Source organism: Pleurodeles waltl, chromosome 3_1 (assembly GCF_031143425.1).
Source record: "Pleurodeles waltl isolate 20211129_DDA chromosome 3_1, aPleWal1.hap1.20221129, whole genome shotgun sequence".
In the NCBI taxonomy this organism is placed as follows: Eukaryota; Metazoa; Chordata; class Amphibia; order Caudata; family Salamandridae; genus Pleurodeles; species Pleurodeles waltl.
Genome location: NC_090440.1, coordinates 1,918,277,579 through 1,918,291,165, shown reverse-complemented (window position 1 = coordinate 1,918,291,165; position 13,587 = coordinate 1,918,277,579). Strand labels below are relative to the sequence as shown.

The 13,587-nt window shown below is 47.8% G+C and overlaps 1 protein-coding gene across 2 annotated transcripts in view; it reads right to left on the bottom strand.

The window, feature by feature from the left end:
- The window catches only part of DPH1 (diphthamide biosynthesis 1), a 1,238,545-nt gene that overhangs the window by 1,108,807 nt on the left and 116,151 nt on the right, over positions 1 to 13,587 (bottom strand). The window contains exon 2 of one of the 2 annotated variants that reach the window (XM_069226145.1): positions 8,204 to 8,356. The exons of the other annotated variant lie outside the window; for it this stretch is intronic. Within the exon in view, the coding sequence (XP_069082246.1) occupies positions 8,204 to 8,356 (153 nt within the window). The remainder of the gene's footprint in view (positions 1 to 8,203; positions 8,357 to 13,587) is intronic. 2 annotated transcript variants of the gene reach the window in all.

The following is a 13,587-nucleotide window of genomic DNA, read 5'->3' as shown; positions in this document are numbered from 1 at the left end:
CCCTGAAAGGAGAGGCTGGCAGCCTAAGGACAAAAATACACGCACCGAGCGCCGTGCGGAGAAAAGATCGACGCGAATCCGATCGCGGCTGAGAAAACGACGCGACGCCGGTTCCGCAGCTGAGAAACGACGCCGCAGGAAACGCGACCGAAAAACCGACGCCCGGAGCAGGAGAAACGACGCGCAGCATCGCTGACGGAGGCTGAGAGATCGCACCCTGCGCCGCGGGACTTTCGGATCGTCGTGTGGCTGGCTTTTTCAACACGCACCGCCGTGCCGAGTTGTTTTCGACGCACACAGCCGTGCAGGGTTACTTTCGACGCACACCGCCCGTGCGGGGTTATTTTTGACGCAAACCAGGTACATTTACACGCTAGCAGCGCTAGTGTGTTGTTACAACTACCTAAAGACTCTTTTTATTTTAAACCTTTAAAAAATCATAACTTGACTTGTGTATGTTGGATTTTTGTCGTTTTGGTCTTGTTTTGTCTAGATAAATATTTCCTATTTTTCTAAACTGGTGTTGTGTCATTTTGTAGTGTTTTCATTAAGTTACTGTGTGTGTTGGTACAAATACTTTACGCCCAGCACTCTGAGGTTAAGCCTACTGCTCTGCCAAGCTACCAAGGGGGTAAGCAGGGGTTAGCTGAGGGTGATTCTCTTTTATCCTAACTAGAGCGGGGGTCCTTGCTTGAACAGGGGGTAACCTGACTGTCAACCAGAGACCCCATTTCTAACATTGGTGACCAGCGGTCGGGATTTGGACTTGTATTTGTACTTGACATACAGTAATTAAGTGTACACTACTGTTTTGATCTCAGACCACTACGTGACCACATACTACTAGTCTTGTGATTTTTGTTTTTTTACTTGGACTGTTTTTCTCTGCATTCAGTTTCTTTTTTTTCGCTGATCCCGTGATTGACTTTTCTGGAACTTCATTTGAGAACTTGCTTTTCTGTTTTTGGAACTGTGCATATTTTTTTAACCTCTCATCATGTCTCAGTCTGGAGATGCCCTAGCTGAAGCTGCCTTTGACTTGGAGAAATTGGAGAGCTACAAAGTGGCTCAGTTGAAGCAGTTTTGTAGTAATGTTGGCTGTCCCATTAAGAGCTCATCCAAGAAGGATGAGCTGCAAAAGGCGCTGAGGGCCTGGGTGACAGCCAAAGCAGCTGAGGGGCACACAGATGAGGAGCCAGAGGGGGAAGAGGAGTTGCAAGTCACTCACACTGATGTAGTGGGTGGGCCTGCTATGTCTCAGGGGAGAATCTCCAGGGCAGGTAGCAGTGTGTCCTCCAAGAGTCTGGCACCTGGAGAGTTACAGGACAGACAGGCAGAGAGGGAGTACCAATTGGAGCTGAAAAAGCTCAGTCTAGAGGTGGAACAGAGGAAGCTGGCCCTTGAGGAAAGGAAGATAAACATGGCTCATGAGCTCAGTTTAAAAGAGATTGATCAGAGGAGTCAGTCCAGTAGGGATGGTGGCAGCAATTCTACAGTGCAGCCTGAGAGAAGGGTACACATCCCAAAAGACCTTGTGAGGGATTATAAGAGGGAGGATGATATCTACTTGTGGTTCAAGGGTTATGAGTCAGCTCTCCACATGAACCTGGTCCCTGAAGCTCATTGGGGGGCAGCCCTGTGGAAGCATTTTGAGGCAGAGGGGAGGGACACACTGACGGCCTTAGGGGATGCTCAGAGTCTCACCTACCCTGCCATGAAGGAGGCCTTACTTACCAGGTATGGTCTCACCCCTGAGCAGTACAAGGAGAAGTTTAGATCCTACAAGAGAAAGGAATCCCAAACATGGTTGGAATGTGTTGATTCTTGTTGCAGGTCACTGGATGGTTGGGTGAAGGGCAGTAAGGTAAACACGTATGAGGGGCTTTACAATTTAATTGCTTGGGAGCACTTGTACAGTTTATGTTTTCCAGAGCTGCGCCAGCACCTCATTGACAGCAAGCTGACTGACCCCAGGAAGCTTGCACAGGAAGCGGACCGCTGGGAGAGCACCAGTGTCCAAAAGAGGTATGGGGGAGACCACGCCAAGGGTGGGCAGGGTCCCTCTCAGAAGAAAGGGGGGGGTAAGGGCAAACAGGATGAGTTCTCTAAAGGGCCCCAAACTGATTCCCAGGGTAAGGATTCCCAACCCCCCAGTGAAAAGAAGCCATGGTTCTCCAAAGGGAAGCCAATGGCAGGTGGTCCCCTACGTAAGTGCTATTCATGTGACCAGGTGGGTCATGTGAGGGGGGACCCCAAATGCCCCAAAAGTACACCGGCACCCACTGGTGCACCGTCCCAGGGTTTGGCCAGTGTAGCGCTTGGGGAGGAGTTGGTTTCAGGTGGGTGGGAACCAGCAGAAATGACCCTTGTTTCACTAGGGGACAGTGAGATGGTCCAGAGAAACCTAGTGCCTGATAACACTAAGAAGTACAGGCAATGGGTGACCATCAATGGACAGAGGGTGGAGGCTCTAAGAGACACAGGAGCCAGTGTGACTACAGTGAGGAGTCACCTGGTGTCTGAAGAGCAGATTGATCCCCGGGTACTTCACCAAGTAGTTGCAGTAGACAATTCTGAGCGCCTCTGCAGAGTGGCGCAGGTTCCCTTTGAATGGGGGGGGGTCTCAGGTTCCTGGAAAGTAGCTGTGAGTCCAACCATGCCTGTTGATTGTTTGCTAGGCAACGACCTGGAAGATTCCCCTTGGAAGGAGGTGGAACACAGGTCTCACTTGGAGATGTTGGGTCTGCCTGGGTGGGTATGCGTATCCACCCGGTCTATGGCAGCCAATCAGGGTAGTCAAGAGCCCCTGGAGCCTGAAACAGTGGCCCAGGGGACCGCCAAGAAGAGGAAAGGCAGGAGGCGCGGGAAACCCGCCCCAGAAGTTCCCACGGTCCGGGAGGAGGCAGAGCCTGAGGGTGATGCCCCGGAACCTACAGGGGAACAGGTGGCTGAACTGGGGGAGGTCCCTGAGCTGTCGCAGTGGCAGCAGGAAGGGGGACCCACCAGGGAAGTATTCTGCACAGCGCAGAAGGAGTGCCCTACTCTTGAGGGACTGCGGCAGCAGGCTGCAGCCCAGGCGGCTGGCGGGGCGCCAGGTACTCACCTGATTTATTGGGAGGATGGCCTCCTGTATAGTGAGCCTAAGGTTCCTGAGCCGGGGTCAGCTCGTATGCTGGTGGTACCCCAGGGCTTCAGGACCTTCCTACTGGGTTTGGCTCATGATGTGCCTTTGGCAGGACATCTAGGGCAGGACAAGACCTATAAGAGGCTTGTCTCCCACTTTTACTGGCCCTTGATGAACAAGCAGTCAGCTGCTTATTGTAGATCTTGTCAGACTTGTCAGGCAAGTGGCAAGAGTGGGGGGAAATGCAAAGCTCCCCTCCAACCTTTACCGGTAGTCAGTACTCCCTTTGAAAGGGTAGGAATTGACATTGTGGGGCCTCTGGATCCCAAGACAGCCATGGGCAACAGGTTCATCCTGGTCTTAGTGGACCATGCCACACGGTACCCAGAAGCTATTCCTCTAAGGACGGTCACCGCCCCCGTGGTGGGACGTGCCTTGATGGGGGTTTTTACCCGCATGGGGTTCCCCAAGGAGGTAGTATCTGATAGGGGTACAAACTTCATATCCACTTATATGAAGTCTCTGTGGAAGGTGTGTGGGGTAACCTACAAGTTCACCACCCCTTACCACCCCCAAAGTAATGGTCTGGTTGAGAGATTCAACCGCACCTTGAAAGGCATGATTCAGGGCCTGTCAGAGCCCTTGAGGCGTAAGTGGGACGTCCTCTTGCCATGCCTTCTGTTCGCTTACAGGGAGGTGCCTCAAAAGGGACTTGGCTTTAGCCCCTTTGAGCTCATCTATGGCCACCCTGTGAGGGGACCGCTCAGTCTGGTGAAGGAGGCTTTGGAGAAAGCTCCTAGTAAACCACCCCAGGATGTATTTAGCTACATGCTGGCACTAAGAAACCAGACTGCCCGCTTCAGGAGTCTCGCTCAGGAGAACCTGGAAGCAAGCCAGGAGGATATGAAACGGTGGTACGACCAGAATGCCACTCTGGTTGAGTTTCAGCCTGGACAAAAAGTGTGGGTCATGGCACCAGTGGAGCCTAGGGCTCTCCAAGATAAGTGGACTGGGCCTTTTGAGGTGGTGGAAAGAAAGAGCGAGGTCACCTATCTGGTAGACTTGCAATCCCCCAGGAACCCCTTGAGGGTCCTACATGTCAACCGCCTCAAACCACACTTTGAGCGAACTGAGCTATCCATGCTCCTAGCGACAGATGACGGGGTGGAGGAAGAGAGTGAACCTCTTCCTGACCTCCTGTCTGCAGGAGAGAAAGATGGGTCTGTGGAGGGAGTGATCCTCTCCCCCTCCCTGACTGAGGAACAGCAGAGGGACTGTCGCCACGTGCTGGGACAGTTCGCCTCGCTGTTTTCCCTGATCCCAGGAGTCACACACCTGTGCACACATGATGTGGACACTGGGGACAGTACACCTGTTAAACATAAGGTTTACAGGGTGACTGACAGGGTGAGGGCTTGCATTAAGGAGGAAGTCTCCAAAATGTTAGCCCTCAGGGTTATTGAGCACTCCAGCAGTCCTTGGGCCAGCCCAGTGGTCTTGGTTCCAAAGGCTGCTGCTCCTGGTGCCACTCCAGAACTTAGGTTCTGTGTGGACTACCGGGGTCTCAATGCGGTCAGCAAGACTGACGCACACCCCATCCCCCGAGCTGATGAGCTCATTGATCGGTTAGGAGCTGCCAAGTACCTCAGTACGTTCGATTTAACATCTGGGTACTGGCAGATTGCCTTAACTGAAGGGGCAAAGGAGAGGTCAGCATTCTCTACCCCCGATGGGCACTTCCACTTCAATGTGATGCCCTTTGGGATGAAGAATGCCCCTGCCACCTTTCAGAGGTTGGTCAACCAGGTGTTGGCAGGACTGGATGAGTTCAGTGCCGCCTACCTGGATGACATTGCTGTGTTTAGTTCCACATGGGAGGAACACCTGCAACACCTCTGGAGAGTGTTAGAGGCCCTGCAGAAGGCAGGCCTCACTATTAAGGCGAGCAAGTGCCAAATAGGGCAGGGTTCTGTTGTGTACTTAGGACACCAGGTGGGGAGTGGCCAGGTGGCACCCCTACAGCCTAAGATTGACACGATTCTGGCTTGGGAGCCTCCCAAGACCCAGACTGAAGTGAGAGCCTTTTTAGGTCTCACAGGATACTATCGGAGGTTCGTTAAGGGATATGGTACCATTGTTACCCCCTTAACTGAGTTGACTTCTAAGAAGCAACCCAAGAAAGTGATCTGGACAGAGGCTTGCCAGAACGCTTTTGATGCCCTGAAGGCTGCCATGTGCACAGCACCTGTGCTGAAGGCACCTGACTACTCCACGGAGTTTGTTGTACAGACAGACGCCTCAGAGCATGGTATTGGAGCAGTACTCTCACAGCTGAATGAAGAGGGCCTAGATCAACCCGTAGCCTTCATTAGCAGGAGGTTACTACCCAGGGAACGTAGGTGGAGTGCCATAGAACGTGAAGCGTTTGCTGTGGTCTGGGCACTGAAGAAGCTAAGACCCTACTTGTTTGGGACTCACTTCCGAGTTCAGACCGACCACAGACCCCTCAGATGGTTAATGCAGATGAGGGGTGAGAACCCAAAACTGTTGAGGTGGTCCATTTCCCTACAGGGGATGGACTTTACGGTGGAACATCGACCCGGTACAGAGCACGCCAATGCTGATGGTCTGTCCAGGTTCTTCCGCCTTAGTGATGAGAACTCCCATGAGGTTGGGTAGTTGCTCCCCACTTTTAGCTGGGGGGGACACGTGTTAGACTTTTCATCCTTGGCGTGGTCTCCCTTAACTTTTTGCCTCTGTTCCCCAGGTTGTTGATGTGTGCTGGACTCTGATTTTGCTGTTTTTGTTACTCTGGGCACTTTACCACTGCTAACCAGTGCTAAAGTGCAAGTGCTCCTGTTTAAATTGTATGTAAGTGGTTCATCCATGATTGGCATATTTGAATTACTAGTAAGTCCCTAGTAATGTGCACTAGAGGTGCCAGGGCCTGTAAATCAAATGCTACTAGTGGGCCTGCAGCACTGGTTGTGCCACCCACATAAGTAGCTCTGTAATCATGTCTCAGACCTGCCCCTGCAGTGTCTGTATGTGTATTTTTACACTGTAAATTCGACTTGGCAAGTGTACCCACTTGCCAGGCCTAAACCTTCCCTTTCCTTACATGTAAGGCACCCCTAAGGTAGGCCCTAGGTAGCCCCAAGGGCAGGGTGCAGTGTATGGATAAGGTAGGACATATAGTAATGTGGTTTATATGTCCTGACAGTGAAATACTGCCAATTTCGTTTTCATTGTTGCAAGGTCTGTCTCTCTCTCATAGGATAATATGGGGGCTACCTTTAAATATGATTAAAGTGTAGATTCCCCTAGAGAGTAGATGGACAGGTGGAGTTTGGGATCCCTGAACTCACAATTTAAAAATACATCTTTTAGTAAAGTTGATTTTAAGATTGTGCGTTTGGAAATGCCACTTTTAGAAAGTGAGCATTTTCTTGCTTAAACCATTCTGTGACTCTGCCTGGTTTGTGGATTCCCTGTCTGGGTCAGTTTGACAGTTGGGTTGTTTTTCACCTCACACCAGACAGTGACACAAAGGGAGCTGGGGTGTGATCTGCATTTCCTGATTAGCCATCTCTGCTAGGAGGGAGGGGTGGAGTGGTCACTCTCATCTGAAAGGACTGTGCCTGCCTCTGACAATGCTGTCTCCAACCCCCTGGTGTGTGTCTGAGGCCTTGCCTGGGCAAGGCAGGATTTCACAAGAAGGTGTGAGTCCCCTTTGAAGGAAGGTGACTTCAAAGACTAAAATGGGTATAAGAAGGGCACCCAAACTTACAAACTTTAGAAACACTTCTGGAACCAAGAGGAACCTCTGCCTGGAGAAGAGCTGATAGCTGAGGAAAACGTGCTGCCCTGCCTGTGACTGTGCTTTGTGGAGCTTTCCTGCAGTGCTGCTTCTGCCAGAGTAAGAGGGCAAAGACTGGACTTTGTGTGCCTTCCATCTTGAAGAAGAAATCTCCAAGGGCTTGATGTAGAGCTTGCCTCCTGTTGTTGAAGTCTCAGGGATAGCAAAGACTTCTTCCTGCCAGCACCTGGAGTCTCTGGAGAGACCCCTACTCTGCTCTGTGGTGCCCTTCCAGTCCCTGGGACCCTGAAAGGAGAGGCTGGCAGCCTAAGGACAAAAATACACGCACCGAGTGCCGTGCGGAGAAAAGATCGACGCGAATCCGATCGCGGCTGAGAAAACGACGCGACGCCGGTTCCGCAGCTGAGAAACGACGCCGCAGGAAACGCGACCGAAAAACCGACGCCCGGAGCAGGAGAAACGACGCGCAGCATCGCTGACGGAGGCTGAGAGATCGCACCCTGCGCCGCGGGACTTTCGGATCGTCGTGTGGCTGGCTTTTTCAACACGCACCGCCGTGCCGAGTTGTTTTCGACGCACACAGCCGTGCAGGGTTACTTTCGACACACACCGCCCGTGCGGGGTTATTTTTGACGCAAACCAGGTACATTTACACGCTAGCAGCGCTAGTGTGTTGTTACAACTACCTAAAGACTCTTTTTATTTTAAACCTTTAAAAAATCATAACTTGACTTGTGTATGTTGGATTTTTGTCGTTTTGGTCTTGTTTTGTCTAGATAAATATTTCCTATTTTTCTAAACTGGTGTTGTGTCATTTTGTAGTGTTTTCATTAAGTTACTGTGTGTGTTGGTACAAATACTTTACGCCCAGCACTCTGAGGTTAAGCCTACTGCTCTGCCAAGCTACCAAGGGGGTAAGCAGGGGTTAGCTGAGGGTGATTCTCTTTTATCCTAACTAGAGTGGGGGTCCTTGCTTGAACAGGGGGTAACCTGACTGTCAACCAGAGACCCCATTTCTAACAGTAAACATTATATTTCCCAACTGCCAGATGAAACCGTGGAATACTTTAGAAAGGAATAAGAAATAAAATTCAGGAAGAGCATTTTTTGTAAAAATTAAATTATTAATCATACCCCAAAATAGGGATAATTGACATGCATGCAGCACTGCCTTCCTCCACTCTCTTGGTCCCCACCAGCTAAAGTGACCATACATGCCTCCAGACCACGCTGCCACCAACCCTGTGAAGTCTATTCACCTCTTTTGGCTCCAATCTGTTTGATCCTCCAGATTGTTTTGTATATCTCAAAGTTGTAGTTGATGGGGAGAGTGCCAACCGCTTCCTGAAGCTCTGAGTTGTTCAGGATTTCCTCTGGAATCTGGTTGGCCACCCGTCTGCGTGGAGCTCGAGCTAGGTGAGGAGGAATAAGAAGTGAGACCAAATTAGAGACATGCAGGATCCACTTCACACCTTCCTTCACCCCACCCACTACACACCCATAACATTTATAGGGTGGGCAACACAAGTGCATTCGCCTTGACAGAAATGAAAATGACTTCAAACCATCATTGTCCATAAAACACAGAAACCGAGTCTGAAACTGTAAAAAAATTACTTCTCAGAAGTTTCAGCAGCAATTTCTTGATCAACCCCTGGAACTAATGATGTGTGAGCCAACTGTCTCGCAAGGTGATTTTCTATCCGTAGTTGCAGGAAACTTTACGTGCCTTCTATAATGATCTAACAGATATCTGATCACTCCACAGATTACCCATCTTAGTTAATGTTCCCTAATGTCAAACCGGATCAGTAAAAAAATTTTTTTCTTAACCACAATTCCTCTCTGGCTCTACGTGTATGAGAATGGTCTGTTTAGAGAGTTACCGGCATCATAAGCAGAAGTCACATAACAACTAAATATATGCCCACCCCACTCTAGTAACAGCATTTATGCCATTTTTCCCATCCCACAGAAAAACAAAAATGCTGTACCTTATAGAAAACCAACAAAAACCACTGAAGAAAAGAAATGTTCTTAGGGTAGGGACGCTGCTGAGAATTCTGCAGGAACTATCCATCGGAAAGAACAATACTGAAACTAAGCAACTTTCCTGTCTCCTTCTCACAGACAACCGCACAGTGCATTTCAGCAATATGGATTAAAATCTCTCAGTCATAGCTACCTCCAATCTAAAAAAACAAAAAAGCCTCAATAGCGGACCTCAAATAAGAGTCTTTTCCATATTTACACCAGCCTAGCAAGCAGATATTTGATTCCTATCATTTTTAAACTCCTCAGTCTATCTCCAACATTTATTAAAGATGCCACGCTACAGTCGAGGAATTTAGTAAAGGACTCAAAAGAGTCTTATAACCACACTTGCTGTGAAAACCTCTAGTTTGCGTTCCCCTGTAGGCACCTTGGCTTCAAAAACATCAACGTTCATTTGAAGGCCCTCAATGGAGACCATCAGAGCGCTCTCCCCTCTCAGAAGATCGCAGACATTACCACGGTCAGCTCGTGTTCCCACATAAACCTCACCAGGTTGGGATTTCGTGTGAAAGCAATCAGTTACCAAGGTATGCTACATTCGTGGCCCTGATTCTTCTGCAGTTTCTCCAACATAAATATGGCAGAAATGACAAACACCGGGCTGTTTTGAAAATAAAAATGTTAATTTCTAGCTAGCAATATACTGCTGGGCTTCATGCAACGGTAGTCACTCAGTCAGCCCATGCTGAGTGGCGAACAGTTTTCCAGGAACTAGGAATTTACCCTAGGAATCTAACACATTCTCTCCACGAAGCACCAAACAGGCCCAAAAGTGCTGCACCTGCCAGTCTAGTGCAGGATCTTAACTTTTCAGAATGACTGCTCTCCATCACTGTTAACACAATAAAAGCTTCAGTGGCCTCTAACCACCGCCAGAGCTCTTGCAATTTTTTATGTGCAGTCTAGCCACCATCTTAGGTTCGCCAATGGCCTGAGGAAGTGGCAACCTGCAGGTCGATCTCTTGCAGCTTGGCTACACATTACTCATTCTACTTCCTGCAATCAAAGAGGAAGCACTTGTGATATCATAAGGGCACCCCAAAAAAGGAGAATCTTTCCCAGAGAGGTGTTATTTATCTACGAAGATATTCAGTACTGGGAGAGGCACAGAGCTCGGGAAGGTAGATCTACCCCAGGGATTGCATGGCCATGGCTCGCCCTCCCCCAATAACGTTTCTTTCTAATGGTTAAGTCTTCTTTAAAATTCTTGAACTTTATAAATAGCCTCAAAACAACAACCATGCATAAGGTGGATCTCATGATAGCCAATACAGTTTAAATTTAGTTACTGGAGCTCAGCATTGCCAAATTGCACCTCCAAACCTACATCAAATTTGTGAAACTAATGTTTCATGAAAGTAATCAGGCGCTAGACAGATATCTAGAATAGGAATTCATCTCAAACAAAATATGTGACTTCCTTCTCTCTTGCAAAGTGAGCCCTAAGTGCTTTAGGTAACACTTTTCTGTTGCCAGTTTATAGCACAATTTAGTGTACATTTAAATGCAAAAGACCATCCATCCATCTACAGTGTTTGCTTATTCACAGCCTTCTCTATTTCAGCCCTCGGAAGCCAATAAATGGTTGTTCGCCGTCCCTCCACCCTTTAGACCTCTTCACATATTGTCAGTGCACTCTCCATGGATATATATGATGTAAACTCTCCTATGCTCTTGGTGCTTTCGAAGATTGGGGGGGGGGGAGGGATACAGAACTTTCTGTAGAACTCATTCAGATGGAAATATAATTCATACACTGAACACCACATTCTCAGGAAAAAAAAAACGGAAAGGCAGCTTGACATTCTTCCATGCTCCTAGCCAAATTAAGGGCCATAAGAAAACCTTTTCATTTTGAAGGTGGTAGCTGATATCAAGTGTGTACGCACTACAGTCAGCCCATGAAGGGTCTGTAGGTGCTGCTAAAACTGGAACTGATCTGGACATGAACAACATGGCTGAACCTGGGAATGAATGTGGGGGAGAGGTACCTGAAGGGAGGCAAACAACAGCACATACGGAGAAGGATAGTGCCTCGTTTTTGACAGTGGTGAGCACAGTCTGCATTGGCATGAGGTCTGACAAAAGGGACATTTTCCAGCCTTTCGTTCACAGGAAGAATGTGATGGGAGACATGATGGCGGTGCTAAGGCTACTTTGGGTGGCCTAGCATAGGGGCAGAAGAATGCAATAGCACTCCTTGACACCACCTTAAAAATCTGGATAAAACACATCAGGCGTCTGTGGAGGTCGAGACTTCAAATGCATTTGTGCAGATCAAGGTGAAAGGAATAAAGAGCACAGTCAAAGAAGTTGGCAGGAGGATGTAAAAAACAGAGGATTGGATAGAACTCCTTCATAAAGAACTGAGTGCATTTGCAGAATTTCATCATGAAGGGACTCGAACGAAAGACTGAAGGAAGGCTCAAGGCACGGGAAAATCAAAAATGCAAGTTCAGAGTTAGAATTTTAGGATATCCTGTTTGCTGAATCAGTGGCAGAAGCAAGCATGATGCTTTTTGTTCTTAGGACCTCTCCCACGCTCAAGCACTCTGTAGGTGCCCTGATCAGGAAGACATTCAGACCACCCTCCAGGCAGATGCTTCTCCCAGACAAAAGTGGTACTATAACTGTGGCTGTTAGGCACATGGACTCCCTTGACCCCATTCTTAAAAGGGCGGCGCTTTTGAAAAATACTTTGATGTCAAAGATAAGAGAGTCCTCCTTTCCCAGACAACAGTTCAGTGACACAGATCAACAGAAAGAAGCACCAGAATATGAGATGAGAAATGTGGGCTTGGGATGGGTCACATTTTCCTCAACATATCAGGCTCGGTTGGAGGTGTTGCAGGATGGTAGATTCTACTTTTTTATACAGAGGTGGCTGGCTGAACTATTTTGGGGGGACATCAATCAAGGTATTGGTGTGGTGATCTAGGACTGACGTTCTGATGTTGAGGGTCTAACATTGGATTTACGAACACTGCTTAATTCCCCTGTAGGCCCATGAAGCTGTAATGAGAGAAGTGGGCTTACAGCGGTAACATTTATAACATGTATTTGAGATTTCTTTAATCTCATGCGTCCCTCATCTTTCCCCCTTTTACCCTCATTTTGGTCTCCCCTCTTTGTTTTTCATTTTCTATCCCTCCTTCTGAACTTCTTTCCCCTTGTGCCACCTTCAGTTCTCATCACCAGGACACTAGGATGCTGCAGCTGCCCAACAGAGCATCACTGTACCCACAATTGCTGATGAATGATTGAGTGCTATGCTAAATCGGAACAACAGACCAGCTGTGTAAGGCTGCATGGAATGTTTCAATTATGTTTTCAATGTATTGCCTACAGAGGTATCTTTTGTGTACTGTTCGTTTTCTATTCACTATTCCCATTAAAAATAATTTTAAATTAAAAACCTCAAGGAGCATATATGGAGACAGTCAAAAGGCTCCACTATGTAGAAAGTCAACACCAAATTTAAAAAAAATGGTTCGGCTGAAATGTAGTTTTCGACACACTTCAGGAATCTAATTATGCAGACAATGCTGAAGCATATTTTTTAACAAATATATGTCCTTTTAACCTGGAACAATGTAGACTATAAGAGGGTGAGGAGGTAAACCAAAAGCATGTTGTCTCTTGAAATGCAACAAAGCATAAACTGCTTCCATCTGCTGTGCAGACCAGCATGGATGGAGGCTGTCTGGCTACGAAGATCACTTCCTAAGGTAACGCATGCAGAATACGAGGTTTGAACATCTAGCTACAGAACTCGTTCTCACAGTTGCACCAGGAGTATTTTCCAAGGTGGGCATACACTTGGATCAAGCACATCAGTGTACCTTGTCCACCATGCTGTAATAACTATCCCACTTTAGTCTCAGGCACAATTGTAGGGGTAATCCGTTCTAGTCTCACGTTTGGCACCAAATTACATCAACCAAATGACTTGTCGAAATTTGGTTGCTTGCAAAATTTTGTTGAAAAAAGGATAAGCCATGCAAGATATCATCCGCATTATCTTTGGGGAAAAGAAGACTCCTCCTCATTGTGTCATGTTTGCCCTGATGACCAGCAATGTCTGCAGAGGAAGCACGTTGGATTTCTGGAGGCTGAGAATCCAAGTTTATTAGGTCAATCATCAACTAAGTGGTACAGTGCAGCTTCTGTGGAATCAGTGTGAGCAGCTAGACCTCGAGATCAGCAAAAACACAGGTCTCATGTCATCGAAGTTGGGTGGAATTTAAAGCCATCATATTGCTAAACCTATAGGACCTGAAGCAAGGCCAAAAATCAAGAGTTGCAAGTTGGTAGTGCGGTCTCATGACAACAAACCGCAGGTACTTCATGTGGCAGAGCTGTGCAGATATAGAATACAGGCGATGTAATCAGGCCAACGTGTTCTGAAGGTCTTGCACCAGTAGAATGTGAGTCAGCATAACCATTTTAAACTTTTGTTTGAGCAAACACTTGCCAAGACAAGGGCATTTTGGGAATTAAGTCTGAGCAACAGACCTTTCCCTGTTGACAGAAAGGCACACAGTTACTTTCTTCCATGACGTGGGCAGGAACCTCAATTATGAAAGTT